The sequence below is a fragment of the Eschrichtius robustus genome, chromosome 15 (genome assembly GCF_028021215.1).
Source record: "Eschrichtius robustus isolate mEscRob2 chromosome 15, mEscRob2.pri, whole genome shotgun sequence".
Lineage (NCBI taxonomy): Eukaryota > Metazoa > Chordata > Mammalia > Artiodactyla > Eschrichtiidae > Eschrichtius > Eschrichtius robustus.
In genome coordinates, this window is record NC_090838.1 from 61,460,108 (window position 1) to 61,476,323 (window position 16,216).

At 33.3% G+C, this 16,216-nt stretch overlaps 1 protein-coding gene across 5 annotated transcripts in view; it reads left to right on the forward strand.

Annotated features, from left to right (window-relative positions):
* The window catches only part of ZNF638 (zinc finger protein 638), an 88,661-nt gene that overhangs the window by 51,254 nt on the left and 21,191 nt on the right, over nt 1–16,216 (forward strand). For all 5 annotated transcript variants that reach the window (XM_068563915.1, XM_068563917.1, XM_068563918.1 and 2 more), the window contains 8 exons: nt 6,604–6,654; nt 8,538–8,609; nt 9,409–9,495; nt 9,766–9,834; nt 10,213–10,253; nt 11,991–12,122; nt 14,024–14,152; nt 16,061–16,102. In XM_068563915.1, coding sequence (XP_068420016.1) covers nt 6,604–6,654; nt 8,538–8,609; nt 9,409–9,495; nt 9,766–9,834; nt 10,213–10,253; nt 11,991–12,122; nt 14,024–14,152; nt 16,061–16,102 — 623 coding nt within the window. The remainder of the gene's footprint in view (nt 1–6,603; nt 6,655–8,537; nt 8,610–9,408; nt 9,496–9,765; nt 9,835–10,212; nt 10,254–11,990; nt 12,123–14,023; nt 14,153–16,060; nt 16,103–16,216) is intronic.

Consider the following 16,216-nt stretch of genomic DNA (forward strand, 5'->3'; position numbering starts at 1 on the left):
AGTTAGTGGAGGTGACTATGAGTGGCTTCTGGAAGGCAATAAATTTTTACTAAGGTTTTAAATGTGAACGTGTAAACGGATAATATTTAGAGGCAGAAGATTACTTCAGTTAGGGAGATAACATAAAAAAGGTAACAGAAAGGCCTTGAAGAGTAGTGCTGGGGTGTTTTTTAATTTGACCCCATTAACAGCATTTCTCAAAATGTGTTGCGTGAAAGACTTATTCATAGAACATGTTTTGGATCAGGTAAGGTTCAGGATATGTATTATACCTTTTTTTTTCCTTTAAAAAATAATCCACAAACACATTCACTTTATGAAATCCTGCAGGAAAGAAACTTACTTAACTTTGTTTAACCCACTGTTTCCAAAGCTTGGATAAGTGCACCCCATTTTTTCTGTGTAAGACCTAGTAATAATTGGTACAAACTCTGGGAAATTTCCTTAGAGAATAAAGAACCACTAGTTGTTTAGGATTCTCATGTAGATTGGATACATGGAGTGATTGAAAAAGCCTATTGAGAAAACATTTGGGATTCACTTTCAGGTAATTAGGACCTGATATTAAAAGGTTAATTTAAATGATCTGGGATGCTAAAATCTGAATTTTTATTATATAGAATTTTTTAGTGGAAAAAATATAAAAATTTAAAAAATAATTTAAAAATTTCAAGGTTTCAGGGAGGATGGAGTTTTCTAGACGAATGTGGTCATGTTGATTATAATAAAATTTAGCTGCAGTGATTTCTTTGAACTGGGGGAGAACATTGCTGAATATCAGGTATCAAGGAATATCTATTGGAGATATCATTTAGTCAATCACATGGCATTGAAAGTGGGATACTTAGGAAAATTTTTTGTTAAGTTTAAGGTCTGAAATTTGGGAATGGCCCTAACATAATAAAAGTAATGCGTAGCGGGAGAAGTGCTTCAAGTTAAGTACTTCCTCCCTTCGAATATAAATGTAGAAAGAAGGAGAGGAGCCCAGGGCTGAGAAAGTGTCAGGTGAGAAAGATAAGATAGCTTTTTGAGATCAGCAATGTCAGATTGAAGAGGGATAGGAAGTCAGGGTAGTTTTAAAGAGAACTTTGGTTATAAGCACAAATCAAAAAGGATGTAGGAAAGTACAGGGAGGGAGCAAAAGCCTAATTTTATCAGAAAGGGAAACTTTAGAACTTTTACCCAGTGCTAATTACTTACTTACTGAGCACTCGGCTATATACCCATAATTAGAGGCACTTTATAAAGTGGTTAGGATACATCAGAGTTATTTCTAAGTAGCTTATAGTTTAACTTGTGCCAGAAGACAGAAAACAAGGGAAAGAAACCTGCCGTGGTTACACTATTTATAGCAGGCAATTTGTTATCTCACTTAATATTTCAGACCACCCTATGAGTATAGTTCATACTGTTCTCCTTTGATAGATGAGGAAACAGATTCAGAGAGGTTAAATGACTTACTCAAGGTCACATGGAAGAGTTAGGATTCAAACCCAAAACTGTATGCTTCCCAAGCTTTTCACCTATACTAAAGTACCTCTCTGAGAATGAAAACTTGTTCTATATCTCCTTTGATTGCTCTTCTTTTATCTTCCCTTCATTGTTTCCCTAAATGTCTGTTCCTCTTCTCGTGTCCTACTTTTCTTTCTGGTTGATTTCTTTCCTTTCCATATCTTTAAGGACCAATGACATCTCCCATACATACATAAACCTCTTCTGCCCCCTCAAGTTTATGCCTCATTTTCTTGTATTATCTAACAACACCACTAGTTATCCAGTGTAGGAATCTGTTAGTAATCCTTTACCCTGTCTTGTCTTCTTGTTTGTCCCACCCAGTTCAAACTTAAATAACATCGTTCCTCTTCTCCTCCAATAGGTGGCTGATTCAAGTTAGTTCTCTCTTGAATATACCTCAAATTATCTCACCTTTACTCCATCACAGCTGTAAATGTTTTAGTTTAGACTCACATTTGAATTTTTGAAGATAGCCTCCCGACTGGCGATTTTTATTCTACTCTGCTCCGGTATTAACACTCTTGCCCTGAGGTCACTTTAAAGCAGATCTGATCATTCCACTCCTAGTGACCCACAGGGGAAAGCCCAAATCCTTCATAACGATCCCTTCCCCTTTGGCCCAGATGACTTTTTCAATTGCTTGTCACGCAACTGTATATTATGTTTAAGCTACTCAGAACAGTTTATTTCCCAGCTGTGCTATTTCATTTCTTGTGTCTTTATGCTATCCATTTGTGTGGAATCATTGTCTAAATTACAGTTAACTTCACTTAGTAAGCACTTATGAAGTAGCTATTTAGTAGGTGCCAGGCCTCGTGCAAGGTATTGAAAATACAAAGTCAATTAAGACTCCTTTTGGAGGGTCGAGGTGGGGCAAATTCTAATTTATCTTTTAAGGTCCATCTCAGATGAAGCTTCTTTGTGATACCTTCCCTGACTCTTAGGCAGTTGAATGCTCCCAACTCCCTCCTAGAAATACTGTATTGTGTACATTAAATCACTTGGTATTAATAGGTTGTTAATAAGTCTGTCTCTTTCACTTGGCTGGGTAAGGGAATATTTGTAGTTTTATTTTTCTGTACCTTAATATCTAATGTGGTGTAAGGGTTAATGAATAAATATTTGCTGGAGGAAGAGTATAGGGATACTCAAATCACATTTGTATTAGTGTTATAACTGAACCCATGGAAGGCAACTAGAGATTATCATACTAAGTGAAGTAAGTCAGAAAGAGAAAAATAAATACCATATGATATCACTTATGTGGAGTCAAAAATATGACACAAATGAACCTATTTATGAAAGAGAAACAGAATCACGGACATAGGGAATATGTGGTTGCCAAGGGGGAGGGAGTCAGGAGAGGGATGGATTGGGAGTTTGGGATTAGCAGATGCAAACTGGTATACATAGAATGGATAAACAACAAGGTCCTACTGTATGGCACAGGAAACTGTATTCAGTATCCTGTGATAAACCATAATGGAAAAGAATATGAAAAAGAATGTATGTATTTGTATAACTGAGTCACTTTGCTATATAGTGGTAATTAGCACAACATTGTAAATCAGCTATACTTCAATAAAAAAAAATAACTGAACCCATGGAAAAACACATAGTGAACCAGAATTTTCTGATTTGTCATTCTTGATTTAATGATTTTTTTCTTCTGTAAGATTTTATTGGTTTCCCTTTTTTTTTTTTTTAAGTGCATGTCTTTTTATCTTTTCAATTCCCAGATGAAAATGACTTTTTTTTGTTTCAGTCAGTTATTTCCCCAATAAAAGCACTCTGCCTAAATAGTTCCCACATGTGAGTTCCAGCAAACCTTAAAGGAAGTAATAACTCTAGTTCTGATTTCAACTATTCCATAGCATGCAGAGGAAAGGAAAACATTCTTTAAAAGGGAGTATGGAGGGAGGGGAAACAGGAAGGAAAAAACAGGCTAATACCAACATCGAATGCTGACAAAGACGCTGCACACTTAGCACAATGGCTAAAATAAGAAAATAGTAATACCAAATGCTATTGAAGATGTGGAGAAGCTTGTACATTGCTGGTGGGAATGTAAAATAGTATGGCCATTCTCGAAAAAAGTAGTGTAGCTTTTTAACAAAACTAAACATGTGCTCACCATAGGACCCAGCAGTTACGCTCTTGGGCATTTATCTCAGGCAAGTGAATTACATTTCACAGAAAACCAGTACACAAATATTTATAGCCTCTGTATTAATAGCCAGAAGCTGGGAACAACCCTAATGTCCTTCAGTAGGTGAATGGCTAAACAAACCGTGTTATGTCTGTAGCATGGAATACCTACCACTTAGCAATAAAAAGGAATGAATTATTGATACATACAACAACTTAGATGGATTACAGAGGAATTGTGCTGATTTAAAAAACTCAATCTAAAAAAATTATGTATTGTAAGCTTCTATTTACATAACATTCCTGAAATGATAAAATTAAAGAGATAGAGAACAGATTAGTGGTTGTCAGGGATTCTGGGGGAGGGAGGAGATGGCTCTTTCTATAATGGGTAGTAGGAAAGATCCTTGTGGTGGAACTGCTCTTTGTCTTGACTGATGGTCACAGTAATCTACACGTATGTGATAAAATTTCATAGAACTAAATATACATTACGTGCATGCAATCTGGGGAAATTGGAATGTTTGTAAATTTTATCAATGTCAGCTTCCTGTTTATGATATAGTACTTAGTTATGCAAAATATTACCATTAGAGGAAACTCCTTGAAGGGTATATGGGATCTCTCCCTATTATTTCTTACAACTCCATGTGTATATACAGTAATCTCAAAATTAAAAGTTAGAGAAAGGTTTTAAAATGTTGATAAAGCTATCGTAGTAAACTAGAATTATAGAACAATTTCACTTCTGAATATTTGATGTAAAGTTTTAAAGTAGAATTTTAGTGTCTGGAAGTACCTTAAATGAATAACATAGTATGCCCAAGAGGGGGAGGGGGGTCATGTCAGAAGTATAAAGATGGTTCAAAATTAGGAAATCTGTCAGTTCCATTTACTATATTAAATAGAGGGAGATAAATGCTGAGAAATTCTTAAAGTAGGTGACTACTTCCTTAATATGATAGTGTGTTTGTGTATATATACTTTATTTATTTATATACATAACAAACACACATTTATCAAGTCAAAAGCCAGCATATGCTTAAGAGTTAAACAGTGGAAGCATTCCCATTAAAGTTAGGACCAAAACAAGGGATACTCATCATCACTTCTATGAGTTAAAATAAATATTGTTCTAAAACTAATAGCCATTAGCCGGTGCACTACAAGTCAAGAGGCATAAAAATTGGAAAGTATGATAAAACATTATTGTTTGCAAATATGTATGATGGAAAACCCAATAGAATCTATTGAAATGCTATTAAATAATTAGCCATCCTAATTCTCTAAATTACTATAAAGTTTTAATTGCTTTATTACATTAAAAAAGAACCATTCATACTAATATACTAATAAAATATTAATATACTAATATTAATATATTAATAAAATATTCCATTTATAATAATAAAAAAGGTAGAAGCTATGAAAAGAAAACTTTTAAATACTAAGAGGCATAAAATAAGGCTTAAATGAGAAAACAGCTCATTTTTGGATAGAAAGCCTCTCACCATTATAATATGCCTTTTTTTCTTATATTAAAAGATAAATATTAGGAACCTAATACCAGTAAAGATTTTTTGAATCTATATAAGCTGATAATAAAGTTTATACATAGAATAGACAAGAAAATTTTGCAAAGGAAGAGTAATTAGGACAGACCAGCACTAACAGATATTAAAATACGTTACAAAGTTAAAAGATTTATATAGTTTCATCTAGTTGCATAAATAGACAAAAGATCAGTAGGACAGAATAGATTCCACGGATACTCCCCCAAACATATGGAATATCAGTAAATCATTATGGTAATATTTCAGATTAGCAGGGAAAAGATCAATTATTCATTAAATTGACTAGCCTCTTTGTGAAGTATATAGTTTATAGTATCAAAATAAATTACAGGGACTTCCCTGGTGGCGCAGTGGTTAAGAATCCGCCTGCCAGTGCAGGGGACACGAGTTCGAGCCCTGCTCCGGGAAGATCCCACATTGCCGCGGAGCAACTAAGCCCGTGCGCCACAACTGCTGAGCCTGCGCTCTGCAGCCCGCGTGCCACAACTACTGAAGCCCGCACGCTTAGAGCCTGTGCTCCACAGCAAGAGAAGCCACCGTAATGAGAAGACTGCGCACCTCAACGAGGAGTAGCCCCCGCTCGCCACAACTAGAGAAAGCCCGCGCACAGCAACGAAGACCCAACGCAACCAAATAAATTAATTAAATAAATAAACAAATAAATTACAACTGGATCAGAGATTTAACATGATACATAGACAGCAGGTAAAAGTATTGAAAGAAAATGTGGAGGGTTTTTTGGTTTGTTTTTAATTTCAGAATGAGAAAGTCCTCCCGTATCAGGAAGACACTGATTACATGAAAATGTTTTTGTATAAGTATTTCTCATAACTTTTTAAAAAGTTGTTACCTATATGATACAGGTTAATTTTAATGTATAGAGAACTCTAATAAAATCCTCAAAACCCAAAAGATAAATTGGCAAATATTAAGAATAGACAGATCACAAAAAAATAGAGATAAATTACACATATGAAAATTGACACAGCTTTACTTAAAATTTACGAAACAAAGATTAAATCATACTAGTTTCTAGCTCAGATTGGAGTGATTAATAACTTCTTTTACATACTGTGTTTGTGTGGAAATGGAAAGCCCCACTCTTGTATACTATTGATGGCAATATTAATTGGTACAGCCTTTCTGGAGGACAATTTCATGTTTGTTAAAATTTAAATCTATCCCTTTGTCTCAGCAAGTCCATGGCTGAGAATTTGCCTATAGTTATAGTTCCATGGGCATACAAAGATGAGTATAAGGATGTTTCTTGCAGTGTTTTTACCAAAATTATGCTAAGTTAGCTCTTTCCTAAATCTAAGTGATGTTTTTTTAATGTGTTACTGATATATTTTTCTTGTTATTTTAGCCAAACCTGGACAAACCAAGACATCTGCAGCCAAAATAAATAAATCTTCAGGTATGTTTTCTATACTAAGATCCTAGACATGTTAACTTTAAATTATTTAAGCAGTTTTTATCAGTAGTCTTGGCTCTCATGTGACACAGTGTGTGCTGAGTATATACCAATCTGTGAAATTTATAGTCATCTAGAAGTTTTGAGAAAGCAGGTTTAGTAGATAATGCTCTTTCCTTGCAGTGATTATCAAAATAAAGTAATTTAACTGGCAAACTGTTTCTCATGATGAATGTTGGTGATATTTCCGCCTTTCTCTTTTATTGAGGTCTTCTCTGTTTACTTTCTTTTATAAACAAACTTACAGCAAATTATGTTCTCTTTGCATTTTTTATGGGCTATAGTGGATTTTAAAGTAATTATTAATTTTTTTCTCCTTCCCCTAGCATTTTCCCCATTTCTGTTTTTCTCCCATTTCTGCTAAATGCTGGTTAATTCAGAGTCATCTTTTTAAGAGGATAGAGATCAATGTATTAATTGTCTTTATAATGGTAGGAAGGAAAGGAAGCGGTCTTGAACCACTGTTAGTGGCAGATCCATAATTGTCATATAGTAGTTTCTTAGAAGCAGTAATCTGAGGGAGTCAGGTGTGGCTAGAAAACATGTTTTGAAGATGCACTTATTTAGCAAACAGTTTGATACTACTTTAATAGTAAGTTTATAGGAGTCATTGGTGGAAATCTGGGGGAGTGGGTGCTAAAACCAGTAGCTTCCCCCTTGAGTGTTGGAAATTAATTCTAGATAGTTTTTCCTTAAGTTCTGGTACCCAACTAGAAGTAGTAAAGTGAATCAACTTGTGGTAGTAACATAGGATAGTGAAAGAAACACCTTAAGAGCTCACTGGGGCTAAGGTTACTGCAGTGTGACAAAACGGGAATGACTAAGAAATGACTGGTTGAGTGACAATCTATAAAGATTGGTATTTCTCTTTTTGAGCAAAAATTAAGGTCTGTCTTTGGATATAAAGGGTGGATTTGTAAACTATTCTGATTAAATTTTGCAGAAGTCAGTAATTCTTTTTGTTTGTTTAATAACTTCAAAAGCATGATCATATTCTCACAAAAGGTCCTGTTAGGTAGTTAAGGCAGTTACCACCCTGGTTTATAAATGGGGAAACGTGCACAGAAATCAGTAAATTCCCCCAGACTTCTCACCTTGACTTGGAATTCAACTTGAATTCACTGACTTGTGATCCTGGGCTTTTTCCTTATACTACCTTGCTCGTTGGGCATCCTGATTTTCAGAGCTAAACCTCCTGTTGCTCTCTGAATGAAAAAGTTTTTGACTCTGGTAATCTTTTTAGTGATACTTAGATGACCACAGTCTTTATAAACAGCATCATTTTGGAATATAAGCAACAGTAATATACATATGTACAAAGAAGGGTCAGAACAGTTTAAATAATGCTGCTCAGATAGGGCCCATTAGGAATGAGTCAAAATAGTCTTTATGTGGCCTGACCATGATGTAGGTATTCTTAAGTGCTTTTTAATCAACTGGGAGCCAAGGAAGCATGAGCTGGGAGGTCCTCAATGTAACTGCTTTTGGAGCCATTAAAGTCATCGTGGGATTGTGTTTATATCCTTGAAGTTAGTAATTTTGCTTCTAATTACTAAGTTGATTCACACATTTAGAGATCTGTGTAACTTGCCTGAACGCTGTTTTTAAGTACCCCAAAGGGGAGGTGAATTCTTATTTCAGTGATATTTTTCTTCCTAAAGAAATTATCATTTCTAATTTAGCAAATGACCTGTGTCCCTAAAGATGATAGCATTTTATGTTTTGAATAAAATATAGTTTGTTGCTCTTATATTCTTTGTGAGGTTCTTTGGGAATTGTTGATACTAGTTAAATAAATCAGTTTTGACTAAGCTTTTGTGATTTAGGGAAATCAGCGGGTTCTGTAAAATCTGTGGTAACAGTAGCTGCTAAAGGTAATAAAGCTTCAATCAAAACAGGTAAGACTGTTGGAAAAGAGAGGTTATGTTAAGTTTATTCTTAATTCTGCGTTAAAGAATGTAATAAATATGGTATCAAAAGCAAGTTTTAATTTGTAGTATGTAATAACATCTTGAAAAGTTTAGTAAATAATTCTTTGATATTTAGAACCTGACACACATAGGACTTTCGTTTTTTGATGCTTTGGTCTTTGACAGTATCTGCCATTGCAGATACATTTTTGTTTAGGAAACATTTCTGACAGCCGTATAATCATAGGTTGCTCTGCCACTTCCCCCCTGTTTAATCTTTTTTTTACTCATTTTTTTAGAGCTGTCACTTCATAATACCTTCCCCAGCTTGTAAAATTCCTCTGATATTTGTTACTTTAAAGATTTTCTTTCCATGTTACAAGGATGTATCCTCCATAAAGAAATGGAACACTAAATTGTAACATGTTGAAAATAACATGATCCATTTATTAATATATTTTTCCAATTGACTAATGTAATTTTAAAGAATCTTTGTGGAAGTTATAAAATAATGATTTTTGTGTGTGTGATTATGGTGTGCTTTTGCCACATGAGGATTTTAATAATTTGTGAATCATTAATAGCCCTCAACAAAAGTTGTATCTCAGTTTAAATTTGCTTTTCATCTTATTGGTAAACAGATACTGAAAATAAATGGAAATAAGTATGTGGAAAAGAGCTGCTTTTATAATAAAGTTGAACTACTTATTTACTAATATATTAGTATGAAACATGCTAAATGACTGAACAGACCCTTAGAATAATGGTTCAACTCTGCTTTTAAAAGCAAAATCTAGTGGAAAGAAGTCTCTAGAAGTCAAAAAGGCTGGAATTGTCAAAAACAAAGACGCCAGTAAACCTGTGATTGTACCAGGTAAGCTTGAAATGCTGTCATGCAGTGCTTTCTTTTCATTCAATTCTATTGGTATACATTCTAGGTATATTTTGAAATTGTTGCTTAAGAATCTTCAAAAGGATTATTTGGTGTTTCAAAGGAAAACTTGTATTAGCTTTGTCTTAAATCAGGTCAGCCTAAGGAGACTTGAAGTAACAAAATAAACTAGCTTAAGTTCCTGTTTAGATTCATTAGTTTAATTATATTAGTGTGTTTTTCTAGACTATTAAAGCAGACTATTTCATGCAGAAAACTCTGAAATAAAGATGAGTGTGGAAGTCAAAGCCACTGAAAATGGTGCTAAAGAAACTATTTCAGGTAGGTCAATAGAAATTTTATTTTGTTCTCTTATGTTTAAAGATAGAAAATTAAATTTTAGGAAAATAATTTTGTGTCTCATATATATATATATTTTTTCAATACCAGAGTCATACCTAAGTGAAATTAAGAATATTATGATTCAGATCTTCACCTTGTCTCTTGATTAGTCTGAAATTTTGCTCTCAGAAGGAATAAAACAATGTATTATTGAAAAGCCAGTGTTACTTATGTAGCTATATCCTACTTAAATTCTCTAGTCTTTTACCCATTGTATACATTTTCATGTAGCTACTATTTAATCCATTGTGGAATAAAGTGGGATCTTGATAAATAAAGTATATCTGTGTGAATTCTTATTTTATTTTGTCTCTTAAGAAGCTGCTTTGGAGGCCACAGAAAATGAACCAGTTAACAAGGTCAGTTTTTATATTTTACTTATTTTTTTAAAGCTTAAGAAATTTTGACACAATGTATTTTTCTTACTATAAACCTAGGTAAAAAATACACAGATTTGGTATGGTGGAAAATCCTGGTCATTGGAGACTTTTAAAATATGGCTTGAGTTAAAAAAAATCTTGAGTTACAAAAATTTAGGTGCAGATTATCAATAAATGTACATGTTATTGAGGATTACTTTTCACTGAGAAGAAAATGTTAGGCCAGTTGGGTTTTTGAGTAGAAAACAGGTTGTCAAATTAGAACCAATGGAATTTTGTGAAATTTCTTTTTTCTTAGAAGCAAATTGGAGATACGTTAGTATTTAGAATACCATTTATTTTTTGTGTTTTTAGAGGAGCAAGTGGGGTTTGCAGTTCTGTTTGAAGGGCATAAAGTTCACTTTATTGTTTTCGTGTGCTTATATCTGTTATTATGAATATATTAAGATTTCATTAATTTAGACTTTACTGGTTAAGATCTTGAGATCCTTCAGGTGCTCAGGATAAGTTTATTTTAGACTGGTTGCTCCATTCTTCGAGTAGTAACTTAAGTAAGTAGTATGTGTTAACTTACTGTTTTGTTTTAAGAAGAATATTGTAAAACACCAGTAGAGTATCTTAGATTTACTTACTGCACTTTAGAAGGAATCTTTTTGTTATATATATATAAATTTATTCATCTTATTTATTATTTTATTTTTGGCTGCGTTGGGTCTTCGTTGTTGCACGCGGGCTTTCTCTAGCTGTGGCGAGCGGGGGCTACTCTTTGTCACAGTGTGCGGGCTTCTCATTGCGGTGGCTTCTCTTGTTGCAGAGCACGGGCTCTAGGCACGCAGGCTTCAGTAGTTGTGGCACACAACCTCAGTAGTTGTGGCACGCAGGCTCAGTAGTTGTGGCACATGGGCTTAGTTGCTCCGCGGCATGTGGGATCTTCCCGGACCAGGGCTCGAACCCGTGTCCCCTGCATTGGCAGGCGGATTCTTAACCATTGTGCCACCAGTGAAGCCCAGGAATCATTTTTGAACACAATTTACTTGCTAGTTAAAAATCATTCTCAACTAGCTTATGAAAATTATAATTTCCCACCTTCCCCCACCAAAAGAAAAGTCACAAATTGCCAAATCTATGCCTTTGGGGATTTCACCAACATCCACTAAAGGAAAAGTTGGCATTTATGAGAGTCATCTTGAAGAATAAAATAGGTCTGAGAGAAGGGAAGGCAGAAATGAAAGTATTTACTTTGTAGTGGGGATTGGGTTATGGGGTAAGGATCCTAAGAGACTAGGTAAGCTTTTTTGTATTGCCAACAAGGGATTATTTGACTCAGTAAGATAAAAGAATATGCACTGATTTGGAGCATGGGGATCTTAGCATCACAAGGCACAGGAATGGCAACAGTACATGAAAGGAAGGAGCTGTAGTCAGAGACGGGCAAACCTGTGTTTTTAAATTTATTTTTAAGCAGTGGTTGCAGAAGAGAACTGAAGACCTTGACTAGATGACAGGTGGTATGACTGAAATATTCTGTGTACTTGAAGAGTGGAAAAGTGCATTTTGTTTTGTTTTTAATTTGTGGTTTAGACCAGCCTTCTGAATTAATCAGATTTAGTATTAAATACAATTTAAATACTAACATAACATATGATCTGCAGTGTAAATTTAAGTGAATATAACAGCAGTTAAGTTTTAATGTCAATTCTTAAATTGGTTTTGAAGGAAACAGAAGAAATTTGTGTGGTACTTATTTCTGATTTGCCTAATAAAGGATATTCTATTGAAGAAGTTTACAACCTAGTAAAGCCATTTGGTGGTTTAAAGGATATTTTGATTTTATCATCTCATAAAAAGGTAAGAGTTGAAAATAGTTGTGAATTCATGTTGTCTGCAAGCACATTTTGAAAAACATTAACTTCACAAAACTAGGACAAAAGGGTTTAAGAGCAGCACCTCAGAATAAGCTGTCTCAAGTTAAGGCATTTTTAAAATATAAAACACAGATAATCCTTTATTTTAAAAATATATTATTCTAATCAGATGTAGTTTTACGATGGGAAGGATGGATTTCCCCATTAAAGTTTTGCTCAAACATTTACTTTAACAGAAAATACTTTACATCTGTAGTATGTTAATACAAAGTTTTTTAAACAGCTTATAAAATTTTGTTGAGCACTCTTTACTAGTATTTCTTTTTGTTTTTTTACCAGTTATACTCAAATGGGAAATAACCATTTTCAGACTCAGACTAGTGAGGTCATCAGTATTTAGAACAACCTAGATTTATCTGTATGTCTTCAGTTTTCTATAATGAGTATATATTGCTTTTGTAATTTAAAAACAAAACAAAATATTGTTAATAATGAACAACTTGTGGAAGGTATTTTATAGGAAGTGAAATTTCAGGGAAGTTTAAATAGTGGAAACAACACCGTTAGAGTGGTGGGAAGTAGTGTTCTTACTATAGGAAGGAGTTAATGATCACTAGAGATTTTTGAGAGTCAAGCAAGTGTGCTTAAGAAAACAAAGTAGGAGGGGAGAGTAAGTGTAAGTAGTCATATGCAGTTTTACCTTATGTTAAAAGATTATTTGAATGGTTGTACAACTCTATAAATGTATTAAAACCCATTAAATTATACACTTAAACAGGTGAATTTTATGATTTGTAAACTGTATTTCAATAAAGTGTTTTCTAAAAAGCACATTATTTGTAATGTTTAGAGATGGACAAGAATAAGAAAGAATACATTTTTTAATGTAAGAATTTTATGTGATGATACATTAAAATAGGGGAAAATTGTGGGAATCTAGGAATGAATAATTCAAATTCATACTTTGCATCATATACCAAAGTGGATGTGTATGTAGATAAATACAGAATCCAAATACAGAAAATCTAGATTATTTATGCCCAGTTTTGATTAGAGTTGAGTAGAATTATTTGGAGATTTAATTTAATTTAATTTAATTATTTGGAGATTTAATATTTTTCTAGATGTTATATGGAAAAATATCAGATTCAGTCATAAAAACATTTTAAACATTTGTGAAACTAAGATTAACATAATCAAAGCAAAATGGAAATAAAAAATTTAAAATATTTATGTAAAATGAGAAACATGGTTCATATAAACATGCTATAAAATATTAAAAGTTTAATAAATTGGCAAATGACATAGAGAGATAATTTATTTTTAAAAATTACAACTATAAATAAAAATATGGACTATTTCCACCTCACTAACTATCAGACATATGGAAGAATGTTCAATCTCTTTACTTACCCAGGTATGAAAATTAAAACCAAAATGTATAGAGTTACAATTTTACACTTATGAAAACAACAAAATAGAAAATAACTTGGTAACCATTACATGTTTCTTTGATTCTTTCATTCCTCATATTTCTCATATTTTGTCAATCATTAAATTTATTTACTCAGGAAATGTTCATTAAATGTTTGCTACATGCTGGATACTGCTCTCGGTACTAAGGGTATAGTGATGAATAAGATAAATAAGATTTCCCTAGTGTCATTTACTACAGTGTCCCTTCTTATTTCTCTTTAGTATTGCCTTATGAGTTCAGTTATTCATTATTTCTTGGTTATGGTCGTAATGTTCTAAGGAATGCTTTTTTTATCTTAAAAACATTTACTAAGTTATTCAATTCATTTGACTCTTAAGTATTAAATTTTTTTAAGAAAAAGTAACTTAAGATTTATTTTTTCATTCTTGTAATTTGTATTTTAAAAGGCATTTATAGAAATAAATAGAAAATCTGCAGATTCTATGGTAAAATTTTATACCTGCTTCCCAATATCACTGGATGGAAATCAACTCTCAATAAGTATGGCTCCTGACAACATGAATTTAAAAGACGAGGTAAATGATAGACTTACCATCATATTTACTAGAATATTATTAAATTTTTAAATCAGATTTATTATAATCCGTTGTGTTTTCTAGTTTTCTTCTTTGGGTCACATATTTTCTCTCAAAACACTGAGAAAGCATCTTCCTATTTCTCAATAGTTGCCCATCTCATAGTTTGAGAGTTACCTCCATATTGAGGGAATCCAATCCCTCATGTATGTTGGAATGGAAAAAAAAAGTTGAAAACAGTAGTCTGTAAAGAACCCTATTCTTATCTCACTGCCATTATCTGTCATCCAAACTGGAATTCCAGAGGTTACCATTACAATTTTTTCCTCTCATTTCTCATAACCAGCTGGTCACTAGGTCTGGTCTGTTTTAACTCCTGAATATTTCTGGAATTTGTTCCCTCTTCATCCCATTCACCATTGCTTCACTTCTTTAAAACGCTGGCTAAAATAGTTATTCTTTATATCCTCTACCTTCAGTTTTATCTCCCTCAAAACCTTTTTCACAAAGTCATGAGACTGGCGTACAATTCAAATCTCTTCAAATTCAACTGATTTAGAAACCCTTCATTGTTTCTGTGTGGCCTACAAACATTTACTGCTAAGAGGCATGGAACAGAGATACTAGAATCTAGAGGAAGGTGGAAATGCATGTATTTTTTTAAATTAATACTTATTGGAGTATAGTTGCTTTACAATATTGTGTTAGTTTCTGCTGTACAGCAAAGCGAATTAGTTATACGTATACATATATCCACTCTTTTTTAGATTTCCTTCCCATTTAGTTCACCACAGATCATTGAGTAGAGTTCACTGTGCTATACAGTAGGTTCTCATTAGTTATCTGTTTTGTACATAGTAGTGTGTATATGTCAATTCCAGTCTCCCAGTTCGTCCCACCCCCCCCCCACCCCCACTTGGTAACTATGTTTGTTCTCTACATCTGTGACTCTGTTTCTGCTTTGCAAATAAGTTCATCTGTACAATTTTTCTAGATTCCACATATAAGTGATATCATACGATATTTGTTTTTCTCTTTTTGACTTACTTCACTCTGTGTAACAATCTCTAGGTCGTCCTCATCTCTGCAAATGTCACTATTTCGTTCATTTTTATGGCTGAGTAATATTTCATTGTATACATGTACCACATCTTCTTTATCCATTCCTTTGTCTATGGACAATTTAGGTTGCTTCCATGTCCTGGCTATTGTAAATAGTGCTGTAATGAACATTGAAAATGCATGTATTTTGAAAAAGCCTTCCATTGAGAATCACTCTAATGTGATGTAATTGCTGGGGTGGTTTTAATATATATCAGTAGTGTCAAAGAGAAAAAAAAATTTAAGAACCGTAGTCTCATGAGATAAAGTTCCTTTTCTATACATTTAAGCCTTTTATCAGCTAGCTTCTCCCAGCTTTGACATCCCTGTCTTGTGCCACTCTTGGCCTCTTTATGTAATTCAGCAGCACCAAATCACTATACACTTAATACCCTGTGATGTTTTTTTTACTAGCCTACATCTCTGTTCTTCCTCATCCCCTGTTTTGCTTAGCTGACTTTTTGTTGTGTAATTTGAATTCTCTTACTGTCTGCTAAATTAAATCTCTTATTCCTTGTATATGAAGTTGAGTGTCTTCCCCTAAATGGTACCACCTTATTAGTCTTTAATGTACTTAGGGGATTAGGAAGAATTAAAGTCTATGGGTAGGGTGGGACTTAGATAACTTGTTTTAGGAAGAGGGAAAGATTTTTGGAAGGAACAAATTTTGCTTACTCCTCATTTTATGAAGTAGTTCTTAATGCTTATTCATATAGATTATTTTATTATATCAGTAAATCTTGACTAATTAAATATACAAATAAGAAAGAGCTTACACCTTCAGTCTTCCTCTATTTGCCTTTCTAGGAAGCTATATTTACAACGTTGATTAGAGAAAATGACCCAGAGGTGAGTTTTGCATTTAAATGCTTTTGTACACTTGTTTAATTGATAGAAACATTGGTTGTTTTATTGTTCACCTGTCAAGAATTAAAGAAAATCTTAGCACTAGTTTTAAAATAT